Source organism: Sander lucioperca, chromosome 9, assembly GCF_008315115.2.
Source record: "Sander lucioperca isolate FBNREF2018 chromosome 9, SLUC_FBN_1.2, whole genome shotgun sequence".
NCBI classification, from domain to species: Eukaryota; Metazoa; Chordata; class Actinopteri; order Perciformes; family Percidae; genus Sander; species Sander lucioperca.
This window is the reverse complement of record NC_050181.1, coordinates 30632022-30647034: the sequence shown is the minus strand read 5'-3', so window position 1 is coordinate 30647034 and position 15013 is coordinate 30632022. Positions and strand designations below refer to the sequence as shown.

The window sequence follows — 15013 nt, the reverse complement described above, 5'->3', positions numbered from 1 at the left end:
ACACTGCAGATATGAAGCCTCTGTTCATCTCAGTGTTGCTGGCTGCTATGAGCCTTGGTATGAACACAACTCTGTTTCTTTGATATCAATCCAACATTGATATGATTCTTTAACAGCACACTGATTCTGTTTGTTGATCTTTTACAGAATGCAGAGCTCAAAAAGACAACGTGCTGCAACCAAAAGGAGATGTGACTGCTACTGAAGGAGAGGCAGTAACACTTGGCTGTCAATATAACAGCAGCTCAACTAATGATTATCTCTTCTGGTACAAACAGGATGGAAACAACAGCCCCAAATTTATTCTGATGCGCATTCAAGGGGATGAAGGGAACACACCAGACGAGTTCAGGGAGAGATTTTCATCTACACATAATTCTAAGTTAAGATCAGTTCCTCTGAAGATCCAGAAGCTTCAGCTGTCTGACTCTGCTGTGTACTACTGTGCTCTGAGGCCCACAGTGACAGGAAACACCAAAACTCTGTACAAAAACCTTTGGAGCAAAGACAACACAATACTCCACAACGTCCACCAGAGGGAGTCACACACTGATAAACTTCAATATTTGTCATGATGTAGTCTAGAATCACTTTACCTTAGAAGAGTAACTGAGAGAAGTGAAAATACAGAGCAACAAGGAGACAGAGAGACTCAGGGAGGAGCTGAGCTGTTACTAAACTATAGAAGAGAGAGGAACTTCTATATTCAACAGAGATAATACACAAACCATCAACATTACCTTTATTCAACATGCTGTCACTGCAGCATTGTTTGTTTTCTCTTCTGTTTCTTTCCATCCTCACAGGTATGTTAGACTATGCAGCTTGAAAAAATTGAATCCTAATAACATCTGATTGTGAAAAATTTTGTATGTCTTTTACAACATGAAAAAATGAGTGATCTCTTCCTTTAGGTATCAGATGTGAAGATATCACTCCATTAGAGAAAGAAGAGAACAGTCTAGAAGACAGCTCTGTTACTCTGTCCTACAGATACTCCAAACAAGCTACTGGTGCTGATTCTTTCTTCTGGTATCGACAATATCAAGGAAAACCACCAGAGTTCATCATCTTTTACTTGGGAACACAAAATGAAACAAACTATAGACTGTCTGTTTCAGTGAGTGAGGATAAAACCAAAATGGATCTTCAGATCTCCTCTGCTGCAGTGACAGACTCTGCTCTGTACTACTGTGCTGTGAGGCCCACAGTGACAGCAAACCCACAGTCTCTGTACAAAAACACAAGCTGACACACTGACAAGCTGCTGGAAGACTTTTTTCTACACTGTTGTACTGAACTTTGTACCTCCACTAGAGGGCAACATTATCAAGTAGGAGGTGCTCTACTTCTGAACTGTGTTCAACCATTCAGTCAATAATAAGTGCTGCTGTGAAGAGAACAATTCTCAGACTGAATGTTGAACATCAGCTAGTTTCTCCTGTTGATTTAAACCTTGTTGTAGAGATGGAACATTGGCTGTGGATTATTCTTGCTGCTCTTTTCTTTGGTAAGATATATAGAACAACATGGTTTTAGTATTTTCTAAACATTTATATAAACTCCAGTTCAGAGCAGAAATCTCTGACCAGTTTGACTGTTTCGGGTCAGAGTAACAATGTACGTTGACATTTTCTCTGTCTTCTCCTCTCAGCCTCATGAACAATGTTAGTCTAATGGCTTCATTTTCTCTTCTTTTTTCAGGAATAATAGCTGAAGACAAAATCTCTCCTGTAAAACCTCATGAAGTCAGTGAAAGAGAAGGAGATTCTGTTACATTCAATTGTGAATATGAGACAACATCAAATTATCCTGCACTTCACTGGTACAGACATCATTCTGACCTTCAGGCACCTCAGTTTTTACTCTGGAAAGGAGCTAGAAGAGCTAGTAGTGATGAATATTTCCCAAATAAGCGAAGATATGAATCCAAAACAACAGAGAAAAGAACTGAACTGATCATAAAGACACTAACCCTGGCAGACACAGGTCTCTACTACTGTGCTCTAGAAACACAGTAATACAAAGTGTAGAAGAGGCTGTACAAAAACCTGAACACAGATATCTGACTACTCTTCAAAGAGGAGGGAAGTTGTATTCAAACCACAGCTTCCTATCAGATGGATTCTGATTATTCCAGTTTTATCAGAGTCCCTGTGGTTACAGCTGCTGGTGTGACAGAGCATGTGTGATGTCACATATTGGTTTGTGCAGAGCTGCTTGGAGTCATCGAGTTTGCCGTTCCGGGCGCTGCCATCTTGGTTGCATTAAAAACAGATGTGAGGATTTTTAGACGAGAGGGTGGAGCTAGGGAGGAGAGAGGGAGGAGACTGACTGATGCTGTGAAAGCTGTTAAACGAGGCTTGCCACTGCCGTTAATTAACGTTATCTAACTGTTCTATCCCCTCAAAAAGCTTGAAATCCATCCACCATCACTATTTCATCATTGTGACATCTGTTGAGCCAAGTTTTGGTAAAGACCATCAAACTTATTGATCTATATTTGTGGAGGAACAGGGAATTGTCTCTCAGTTCGTCCATTTTGTTCCCAATTGACTGCACATTGCCCATGATCATAGACAGAAATTAGGGCCAACATCTCCATGATTTAAGTCTCTTTAAAACTCAGCCAGATTTACCTCTCTTGTGTCTTGTTATCTCTTTCGGAAACTCTTGGAAATCCGCCAAAATAGCCCGTGACCCACCCACCCACTTTTGTTGCAGGCCAGCTCCAATGCCTTTCAATTCAGCAGACGAGTAACAAACTCTCAAGGCATAAAACCCTCCAATGTCCAAAGACTGCAAGAGGTATGTGCAAAACAGCAAAAAACAGCACTTTTTGACATCCATCACTAAGTCTAAAAATAGCAATAGAAAATATAAAAAGTCTAAAAATAGACGGGCAGGTGTGGTCTGCCATAGGAGTAGCAACAGTAACGGACAGATGAAAAAGAGGAAAGACCAATGATGTGAAGGCCCAGATCCATCAGAGTATCAATGCTCTTCCTCTCTCTCCTCCCCTCTCACTGCAGACATGAAACACTGGCTGACTAACATCCTGATTCTGACTCTCTGGCTAGGTATCTATTTAAACTACTGATTGTTCTCCTTTAATCAATCATCTTTATTAATTAATCTCTTCCTCTGCATGTTCTCTTCTTCCCCAGAGTGTAAAGGAGAAGACAGAGTGATCCAGCCAACAGGAGATGTCATTACTACTGAAGGAGAGACAGTTACTCTTGGCTGTACATTTGAGACAACTGATCCAAGTCCAACGTTGTTCTGGTACAAACAAGGAGAAAATGCTTACCCAAAGATGCTACTGCAACGTTTCTCTGTGAAAACAGATAATTCTAAAGAGCAAGAGAGAATTGATGCAACAATCAAGGATAATTCAGTTCCTTTGAAGATCTAGAAGCTTCAGCTGTCTGACTCTGCTGTGTACTACTGTGCTCTGAGGCCCACAGTGACAGGAAATACCAAAACTCTGAACAAAAACCTTTGGAGCAAAGACAACACAATACTCCACAACATCCACTAGATGGAGTCACACACTGTTGAACTTTAAGACAATCACACAACAGCTCATCATCCACCAAAGGTCTTTTTTCTCTTCACTGCTGTTTTATCTTTTCACCTTTTAGCAAAAGGTTATTCTCTAGCCCCGCCCACTGATGTTTAACTCAACCAATGAGATTATTTCTGTCTCCAGAGCAGAAATGTTTGAGGAACTAAAAGCACAATCAGCTTGATGTTGAGAAGAAGAGCTGCACATCAGAGAGGCTGTTTAGTTTTTTATTCTACTGCAGTGGAAGAACATTGTTCATCTGCTGTCTGTTTGGCTTTAACAACTCCAAAGACATGTTGCTTTACCTGTTTTTACTTTTCTCTCCCTTTATAGGTGAGTGTTAGAACAGAGATCAAAGTCTCATATAACCTGCTGTATTAACCAGATATTTCATAACTAGAGGTTTATCTGTGTAAGTTAATGATAACTGACGTCAATAATACTCATTTTGCAGCCCTGGGTTCCATGAACAGCATAAACCCAGAAAGTACTGAAGAACATGTTGCAGAGGGCAGAAACATCAACCTGACCTGTACATATGAGGGTGTTATCAACAATATCCAGTGGTACCGACAATACCAGAGATCCAGACCAGAGTTCCTGCTCTACATCACAGAGGGAGGGGTGATTCATCCAACTGGTTCTGATTTCTCAGCTCACATTGACAAGAAAGGGAAACATGTTGATCTGGAGATCTCCTCAGCTAAGGTGTCTGACTCTGCTGTGTACTACTGTGCTCTGAGGCCCACAGTGACAGGAAACACCAAAACTCTGTACAAAAACCTTTGGAACAAAGACAACACAATACTCCACCACATCCACCAGAGGGAGTTACACACTGTTAAACTTCAATATTTTTCATGATGTAGTCTAGAATCACTTTACAGAGAGACTCAGGGAGGAGCTGAGCTGTTACTGAACTATAGAAGAGAGAGGAACTTCTATATTCAACAGAGTTCAATACACAAACCATCAACATTACCTTTATTCAACATGCTGTCACTGCAGCATTGGGTGTTTTCTCTGATGTTTCTCTCCATTCTAACAGGTATGTTAGACTATGCAGAATTAAAAAGCCTTATTCTAACAACATCTGAATGTGAATCATGTATTAAGTCTTTTACAACATGACATACCAGTTATCTCTTCCTTTAGGAGTCAGCTGTGAAGAACTCACTCCAACTGAGAAAGAAAAGAACAGTTTAGAAGGCAGCTCTGTTACTCTGTCCTACAGATATTCTTCTGGTAATTATTTCTTCTGGTACCGACAATATCCAGGAAAACCACCAGAGTTCATCATCTCCCACTCTGCTTCAGGAATAGTAGGAATCAAGAATAACGTAATTCCTGGACTGAAGATTAATGTGGAGGACAAACAAATCCATATGAACATCTCCTCAGCTAAGCTGTCTGACTCTGCTGTGTACTACTGTGCTCTGCAGCCCACAGTGACAGGAAACACCAAAACTCTGTACAAAAACCTTTGGAGCAAAGATAACACAATACTCCACAACATCCACTGGAGGGAGTCACACACTGTTAAACTTCAGGTAAATTACAAATTGTTGAGAGATCTTCAACAGATGATAAAGAGGAAGGACCAAAATCCTGATTCTGACTCTCTGGCTAGTTAACTATTTAAACTACTGATTGCTCTCCTTACTGATTAATCCCTACCTTTGCATGTTCTCTTCTTCATCAGTGTGTAAAGGAGAAGACAGATACCCTGTATACACTGGTTATACTCCAATCAAGCAAATGGTACTGATTATTTTTTCTGGTATCGACAATATCCAGGAAAACCACCAGATTTCCTCATCTTTCATCTGGAATCAGGAGAAATAATGCAAAAAACAAACTCTGGGGTCCGTGTACTTGGTGGCCAACGGATTTTCGTTTTGAAAGGAAAAAAACAAAAACGAAAAACGGCCAGTTTCCCAATTACCATTAGTAAATAGGAAAACAAAAAACGGAAAACAACCCATTATTCGTTTTTTGTTTTGATATTAAAAAACGAAAAACGAAAAACAATCTCGTTATCCGATTGTCTTTGATGTATTTGTAGATGGAACTCGGAAATTAAAATACGTGTGTATAAGTCGTATTCCTTAATTTTGCATTGGTATTTTTTTCGTGACCCGGAAGTTACTCCCGCCACGCCAAGACCCGCCCTTCAATAGCATTTATTGGCCAGTACCGCCTGTAAGATCCGTTCTGTGCATGCGCATAATTACGTAGTAGAAAACTAACAATGTCCCTGTGCGTTTTGTAACTGTCGGTACACGATCCGTTCTGCCTGCACGATAGACTGTATATAAGTAACATGTGTCAACACTTTACGACCAAACATTACAACTTTTTTATTAAATCTTTTTTTATTAAATCTTTATTATACAATAGTCATAGCTATAAACATTCTAAACTTGTCACTGATCCAAAACCGTGTAGCGACATCGTTGTTGTGTTGTTTACGTTAATGTTTTTACCTAATACTTCGTCTTGACTAATAACCATAGACTGTCTATTATTAATGCGATGAAGCGTAAACGTACATAAGTGTCCTTTTGAAGATGGGATGACAGCTCTCCCAGCCACCACTGCTGTATACCACTATAGTAGCTACATGCTAACGGCAGTAAACACTATAGTAGCTACATGCTAACGGTCATCTTAGCTGGCAATGTTGTTAAATTCTCCCCAATTCCGGGTCACATTCCTGCTGAAACATGTCCGATTGTGTAGTGTTTGGTCTGTGATTTTTGACGTTAGAAAGTGCTGCTTCGTTCCACTACAATCTAACGTTAGCATACTCATAGCTAACTATTGTAGCTGCATGCTAACGCGACATAGCGGAGCATATATAGCTAGCTATGTACGTATGTAGCAGGACTTTGTACCGTAAAAAATCACCAATAAAGGCTTCTAAACCAAATACTAAACAAATACAAATACAGTAAAGTGACCGGAATTAGGGGTGGAATGTCATAATAGTTTGCTAGGAGTTAGCTTGTCTCTCACAGAGATCTCATTTGTAGCCCTGTTTTTACCTGATACTTTCATAAAAGTAGAAACACAGTGAGAGGTATACACATGCTTAAACTTTATTTAAAACATGGTTAACCTGAAGCAGGACGGAGTCATGACTTATAACACCAAAGCAAGGCTTCTAGCTCAGGCTAGCTAGCGTTAGCAAATTACCTTCAAAGTTGAAAAGAAATGACGAAACGTAAAATTTGAAGCCTTTATTTAATTTGCTACATGGTGTTGTACTGGATGGCCGGACGACCCTCCGTATATCATTAACAGATACTTTAGGCAACTCCAGCAAACACCTTATAAACTTCATCTCTGCCATCATAACGGTCTACTGTCACTGTCTAATGTTTTCTTCCGGTAACCGGGAATGTCCAAACATCCTTACGCCAATGCGTGCATAGAGCTGTGAAGTTTGCCGGTGTTCGCGCAAGCGTAGAACTGATCAGGCAGTGCACAGAACGGATTTTACAGGCGGTACGGATCGGGTACTGACAAAGGAATAAGATTTATATACACATTTTAATTTCCGAGTTCCCTCTACAAATACATCAAAGAAAATCGGATAATGAGATTGTTTTTCGTTTTCCGTTTTTTAATATCAAAACAAAAAACGAATAATGGGTTGTTTTCCATTTTTTTGTTTTCCTATTTACTAATGGCAATTGGGAAACTGGCCATTTTTCATTTTTGTTTTTTTCCTTTCAAAACGAAAATCCGTTGGCCACCAAGTACACGGATCCTCTGGACCAAAATGGTTCTTCAGATCTCCTCTGCTGCAGTGACAGACTCTGCTCTGTACTACTGTGCTGTGAGGCCCACAGTGAAAGCAAACCCACAGTCTCTGTACAAAAACACAAGCTGACACACTGACAAGCTGCTGGAAGACTTTTTTCTACACTGTTGTAATGAATGTTGTACCTCCACTAGAGGGCAACCTTATCAAGTAGGAGGTGCACTCCTTCTGAACTGTGTTCAACCATTCAGTCAATAATAAGTGCTGCTGTGAAGAGAACAATTCTCAGACTGAATGTTGAACATCAGCTAGTTTCTCCTGTTGATTTAAACCTTGTTGTAGAGATGGAACATTGGCTGTGGATTATTCTTGCTGCTCTTTTCTTTGGTAAGATATATAGAACAACATGGTTTTAGTATTTTCTAAAGATTTATATAAACTGCAGTTCAGAGCAGAAATCTCTGACCAGTTCGACTGTTTCGGTCCAGAGTAACATTGTACGTTGACATTTTCTCTGTCTTCTCCTCTCAGCCTCATGAACAATGTTAGTCTAATGGCTTCATTTTCTCTTCTTTTTCAGGAATAATAGCTGGAGACAAAATCTCTCCTGTAAAACCGCATGAAGTCAGTGAAAGAGAAGGAGATTCTGTTACATTCAAATGTGAATATGAGACAACATCAAATTATCCTGCACTTCACTGGTACAGACATCATTCTGACCTTCAGGCACCTCAGTTTTTACTCTGGAAAGGAGCTAGAAGAGCTAGTAGTGATGAATATTTCCCAAATAAGCGAAGATATGAATCCAAAACAACAGAGAAAACAACTGAACTGATCATAAAGACACTAACCCTGGCAGACACAGGTCTCTACTACTGTGCTCTAGAAACACAGTAATACAAAGTGTAGAAGAGGCTGTACAAAAACCTGAACACAGATATCTGACTACTCTTCAAAGAGGAGGGAAGTTGTATTCAACCCACAGCTTCCTATCAGATGGATTCTGATTATTCCAGTTTTATCAGAGTCCCTGTGGTTACAGCTGCTAGTGTGACAGAGCATGTGTGATGTCACATATTGGTTTGTGCAGAGCTGCTTGGAGTCATCGAGTTTGCCGTTCCGGGCGCTGCCATCTTGGTTGCATTAAAAACAGATGTGAGTATTTTTAGACGAGAGGGTGGAGATAGGGAGGAGAGAGGGAGGAGACTGACTGATGCTGTGAACGCTGTTAAACGAGGATTGCCACTGCCGTTAATTAACGTTATCTAACTATTTAAACTACTGATTGTTCTCCTTTAATCAATCATCTTTATTAATTAATCTCTTCCTCTGCATGTTCTCTTCTTCCCCAGAGTGTAAAGGAGAAGACAGAGTGATCCAGCCAACAGGAGATGTCATTACTACTGAAGGAGAGGATGGAGACACACACTGTTGAACTTTAAGACAATCACACAACAGCTCATCATCCACCAAAGGTCTTTTTCTCTTCACTGCTGTTTTATCTTTTCACCTTTTAGCAAAAGGTTATTCTCTAGCCCCGCCCACTGATGTTTAACTCAACCAATGAGATTATTTCTGTCTCCAGAGCAGAAATGTTTGAGGAACTAAAAGCACAATCAGCTTGATGTTGAGAAGAAGGGCTGCACATCAGAGAGGCTGTTTAGTTTTTCATTCTACTGCAGTGGAAGAACATTGTTCATCTGCTGTCTGTTTGGCTTTTACAACTCCAAAGACATGTTGCTTTACCTGTTTTTACTTTTCTCTCCCTTTATAGGTGAGTGTTAGAACAGAGATCAAAGTCTCATATAACCTGCTGTATTAACCAGATATTTCATAACTAGAGGTTTATCTGTGTAAGTTAATGATAACTGACGTCAATAATACTCATTTTGCAGCCCTGAGTTCCATGAACAGCATAAAGCCAGAAAGTACTGAAGAACATGTTGCAGAGGGCAGAAACATCAACCTGACCTGTACATATGAGGGTGTTATCAACAATATCCAGTGGTACCGACAATACCAGAGATCCAGACCAGAGTTCCTGATCTCCATCACAGAGGGAGGGGTGATTCATCTAACTGGTTCTGATTTCTCAGCTCACATTGACAAGAAAGGGAAACGTGTTGATCTGGAGATCTCCTCAGCTAAGGTGTCTGACTCTGCTGTGTACTACTGTGCTCTGAGGCCCACAGTGACAGGAAAAACCAAAACTCTGTACAAAAATCTTTGGAACAAAGACAACACAATACTCCACCACATCCACCAGAGGGAGTCACACACTGTTAAACTTCAATATTTTTCATGATGTAGTCTAGAATCACTTTACAGAGAGACTCAGGGAGGAGCTGAGCTGTTACTGAACTATAGAAGAGAGAGGAACTTCTATATTCAACAGAGATCAATACACAAACCATCAACATTACCTTTATTCAACATGATGTCACTGCAGCATTGGGTGTTTTCTCTGATGTTTCTCTCCATTCTAACAGGTATGTTAGACTATGCAGAATTAAAAAGTCTTATTCTAACAACATCTGAATGTGAATCATGTATTAAGTCTTTTACAACATGACATAACAGTTATCTCTTCCTTTAGGAGTCAGCTGTGAAGAACTCACTCCAACTGAGAAAGAAAAGAACAGTTTAGAAGGCAGCTCTGTTACTCTGTCCTACAGATATTCTTCTGGTAATTATTTCTTCTGGTACCGACAATATCCAGGAAAACCACCAGAGTTCATCATCTCCCACTCTGCTTCAGGAATAGTAGGAATCAAGAATAACGTAATTCCTGGACTGAAGATTAATGTGGAGGACGAACAAATCCATATGAACATCTCCTCAGCTAAGCTGTCTGACTCTGCTGTGTACTACTGTGCTGTGAGGCCCACAGTGACAGGAAACACCAAAACTCTGTACAAAAACCTTTGGAACAAAGACAACACAATACTCCACAATATCCACCAGAGGGAGTCCCACACTGTTAAACATCAATATGATGTAGTCTAGAATCACTTTACCATAGTAGAGTAACAGAGAAGTGAAAATACAGAGCTACAAGGAGACAGAGAGAGTCAGGGAGGAGCTGAGCTGTTACTGAACTATAGAAGAGAGAGGAACTTCTATATTCATCAGAGGTCAATACACAAACCATCAACATTATCTTTATTCAACATGCTGTCACTGCAGCATTGGGTGTTTTCTCTGATGTTTCTCTCCATCCTCACAGGTATGTTAGATTATGCAGCATGAACAAGTTTTATTCCAATGACATCTGAATGTGAATCATTTATTATCTTTTTCTATATTAAATAACAGAGTTATCTCTTCCTTTAGGTGTCAGCTGTGAAGAACTCACTCCAGTAGAAAAAGAAGAGAATAGTTTAGAAGGCAGCTCTGTTACTCTGTCCTACAGATACTCCAAGCAAGCTGACTATAATGATTATTTCTTCTGGTATCGACAATATCCAGGAAAACCACCAGATTGTCTGATCTTTCACTCTGAAACGCAAAATGAAACAAACTCTGGACCGGCCCGGTCCGACACATTAACTGTAATTATGAGCCCGAGCCCGATTCAAACCCGACAATTTTTTAATACGTGGGCCGTTATAAGTGACGTTCTCAGCTATAATTCAGAGTTGTTTGAACTACAGATCTGTTTAGAATAATACAACACGGACGAAGCATGTAAACTGCGCTGTTTGTTTAGAATGGAACGGATCGCAAGTGGATCCGAATGAAGAAGCGTAAAAAAAAAAAAAGAAACATTGATGAACAACATATTGTTGTCACTGCCCACAACTTGTTTAAACTGCTTCCATACCTCCGACTTTCCTCCACACTTGCTCAAAGTTAATTCTCCTGTTTTTCTTTTTTTCTTTACATCTTCAAGCTCCCGGTGTGATGCGTGCGAGAGGAGGAGACTCCGCGCATGAAGTGCTGCATTTTGAAACTGCAGCCTAACTTTTGTACACATTTGTTACTTTTATATAGCCTATATATATATTTATAATATTTCTGATTATGGCATAGCTATCTCACCACCCAAATAGGATAATAAGGTAATGGATAAAAAAAATAAAAATTGCTTGATCAAGGGTCCAGCCCGGCCCGGCCCGAGGATGTGGCGGAAAATAACGGCCGGGTCCGGCTCGGGCTCGGGCCGAGAATCTAAACTCTATACTGTGCTGTGAGGCCCACAGTGACAGGAAACACCAAAACTCTGTACAAAAACCTTTGGGGCAAAGACAACACAATACTCCACAACATCCACTAGAGGGAGTCACAAACGGTTACACTTCAGTGTATTTCATGAGACAGTCTGGATTCTTTACACTCCTGAGACAGTTTGTGAATGAAACTAATTCAACATCTGAGTCTCCTCCTACTGACTGCAGAGGTGTCTTCATGACAGAGAACTGTTTGATTCCAGCTGTGAACATCAGACCAAACAACTCACAAAACGTATTCATCCTGAACATTCATAAACAGCATTTCACCTCTGCAGACATGGAAAAACTCACTGCAATTCTGTTCTGCTTCACTCTTATAGGTACGTATGTTTTTGATTATAAATCCTGAAATACAAAGACACTTTCAAAGTTTTACAGATCCAGTTCAGATTTTAGATGGAGTTAAAACTTTAACATTTCAAAGATACAAATCTAGATTTCATCACTTTATTGCTAATAACTGACTAATAAATTGTTAACAGCATAATTTGCTTTACTTAAAAAATGTCAGAGTGATGTTTTTCAACTGTTAGATATGTGACTTTGGAACAGAAGTGTAAATCTAACATGTTGTTTTCCTCACTAGGTAACACGATGGAAGATGATATTACTGCCAGCAGTGCTGAAGTCTTTTCATCAGAGGGCCGTAGTGTTACTCTGTCCTGTACCTATTCAGTTCAAGCTGATAATCTCCAGTGGTATCGACAGGATCCTGGATCAGCTCCTCAGTTCCTTCTCCTGATCACTGATACAACATCGCCTTCAGTAGTGGAAGCAACACCCCCTCACCCTCGACTGAATGCTACACTGAATAAGGAGAAAAATCAAGTTGATCTGAAGATCATCTCAGCTGAAGTGTCTGACTCTGCTGTGTACTACTGTGCTCTGAGGCCCACAGTGACAGGAAACACCAAAACTCTGTACAAAAACCTTTGGTGCAAAGACAACACAATACTCCACAAAATCCACCAGAGGGAGTCACACACTGTTCAGGACAAATTGTTGAGAGATCTTCAACAGATGATAAAGAGGAAGGACCATCAGATCCATCAGAGAATCAATGCTCTTCCTCTCTCTCCTCCCCTCTCACTGCAGACATGAAAAACTGGCTGACTAACATCCTGATTCTGACTCTCTGGCTAGGTAACTATTTAAAATACTGATTGTTTTTCCTTTAATTAATCATCTTATTTATTAATCTCTTCCTCTGCATGTTCTCTTCTTCCCCAGAGTGTAAAGGAGAAGACAGAGTGATCCAGCCAACAGGAGATATCATTACTACTGAAGGAGAGACAGTTACTCTTGACTGTACATTTGAGACCAGTGACACATTTCCCTATTTGTACTGGTACAAACAAGAAGTCAATGATTACCCAAAGATGATGCTGCAACGTGTAAAAACTGATATTTCTAAAGAGCAACAGAGAGTTGATGCTACAATCAAGGATAAGTCAGTTCCTCTGAAGATCCAGAAGCTTCAGCTGTCTGACTCTGCTGTGTACTACTGTGCTCTGAGGCCCACAGTGACAGGAAACACCAAAACTCTGTACAATAACCTTTGGAGCAAAGACAACACAATACTCCACAACATCCACTAGAGGGAGTCACACACTGTTAAACTTCAATATTTTTCATGATGTAGCCTAGAATCACTTTACCTTATGAGTAATTGAAAGAAGTGAAAATACAGAGCTACGAGTAGACGGAGAGACTCAGGGAGGAGCTGAGCTGTTACTGAACTATAGAAGAGAGAGGAACTTTTATATTCAACAGAGTTCAATACACAAACTATCAACATTATCTTTATTCAACATGCTGTCACTGCAGCATTGTGTGTTTTCTCTGATGTTTCTTTACATCCTCACAGGTTTGTTAGACTATGCAGCTTGAAAAAATTTAATCCTAATAACATCTGATTGTGAATATTTTTTTTAAATCTTTTACCACATGAAATAACAGTTATCTCTTCCTTTAGGTGTCAGCTGTGAAGAACTCACCCCAGTCGAGAAAGAAGAGAACAGTTTAGAAGGCAGCTCTGTTTCTCTGTCCTACAGATACTCCAAACAAGCTACTGGTAGTGATGAGTTTTACTGGTATCGACAATATCCAGGAAAACCACCAGAGTTCATCATATTCATCTCAGGAATGAACTTTACAAAAAAAGCAGAGTCTCTGACATCGGACACAAGGTTTTTTACGAAACTGTCAGAAGAAAAGCATCGTGTGGATCTTCAGATCTCCTCTGCTGCAGTGACAGACTCTGCTCTGTACTACTGTGCTGTGAGGCCCACAGTGACAGCAAACCCACAGTCTCTGTACAAAAACACAAGCTGACACACTGACAAGCTGCTGGAAGACTTTTTTCCACACTGTTGTACTGAACTTTGTACCTCCACTAGAGGGCAACATTATCAAGTAGGCGGTGCACTACTTCTGCACTGTGTTCAACCATTCAGTCAATAATAAGTGCTGCTGTGAAGAGAACAATTCTCAGACTGAATATTGAACATCAGCTAGTTTCTCCTGTTGATTTAAACCTTGTTGTAGAGATGGAACATTGGCTGTGGATTAATCTTGCTGCTCTTTTCTTTGGTAAGATACAACGAACATCATGGTTTTATTATTTTCTAAAGATTTACATAAACTGCAGTTCAGAGCTGAAATCTCTGAACAGTTGAACTGTTTCTGTCCAGAGTAACATTTTACAGTTGACATTTTCCACTGTCTTCTCCTCTCAGCCTCATGAACAATGTTAGTCTAATGACTTCAATTTCTCTACTTTTCCAGGAATACTAGCTGGAGACAAAATCTTTCCTGTAGAAGATGAAGTCAATAAAAGAGAAGGAAAATCTGTTACACTCAGATGCAAATATGAGACAAGGTATAGTCCTACACTTCACTGGTACAGACATCATTCTGACCTTCAGGCACCTCAGTTCATACTCTGGAAAGGAGCTAGTAGTAGTGAATATATCCCAGATAAGCGCTATGAATCCAAAACATCAGGGAAAACAACTGAACTGACCATAAAGACACTAACCCTGGCAGACACAGGTCTCTACTACTGTGCTCTAGAAACACAGTGATACAAAGTGTAGAAGAGGCTGTACAAAAACCTGAACACAGATATCTGACTACTCTTCAAAGAGGAGGGAAGTGGTATTCAAACCACAGCTTCCTATCAGATGGATTCTGATTATTCCAGTTTTATCAGAGTCCCTGTGGTTACAGCTGCTAATGTAACACTGTGGGAGGATTCACATGAGCAGCAAATCCACATCAATGACAAACCAACTGTATGATGGTTCAAACACAAGACACCATGACAACAACTAAATGGACACTGACTTACCTACTAAATCCTCGTCATACCCTGTGGGCCATTAGGCCACAATGAGCTCTTTCCATTGTTCAACATGTTGATCTACATCCCAAATAGACACT

The 15013-nt window shown here is 40.1% G+C and overlaps 4 gene segments (V, D, J or C); all 4 read left to right on the top strand.

Moving 5' to 3' along the window:
• Positions 1-3788: 3788 nt before the first annotated feature.
• Positions 3789-4625, top strand: LOC116036866. The segment is given in 3 exon segments: positions 3789-3901; positions 4023-4303; positions 4617-4625. Coding segments are annotated over 3 exon segments (330 nt in total).
• A 4239-nt stretch (positions 4626-8864) lies between these two features.
• On the top strand, positions 8865-10612 carry LOC116036853. The segment is given in 3 exon segments: positions 8865-9111; positions 9233-9521; positions 10564-10612. Coding segments are annotated over 3 exon segments (378 nt in total).
• Positions 10613-11702: 1090 nt separating this feature from the next.
• Positions 11703-12716, top strand: LOC116036852. The segment is given in 3 exon segments: positions 11703-11889; positions 12156-12456; positions 12713-12716. Coding segments are annotated over 3 exon segments (450 nt in total).
• A 698-nt stretch (positions 12717-13414) lies between these two features.
• On the top strand, positions 13415-13988 carry LOC118495935. The segment is given in 2 exon segments: positions 13415-13436; positions 13545-13988. Coding segments are annotated over 2 exon segments (381 nt in total).
• The last annotated feature ends 1025 nt before the right edge of the window (positions 13989-15013 follow it).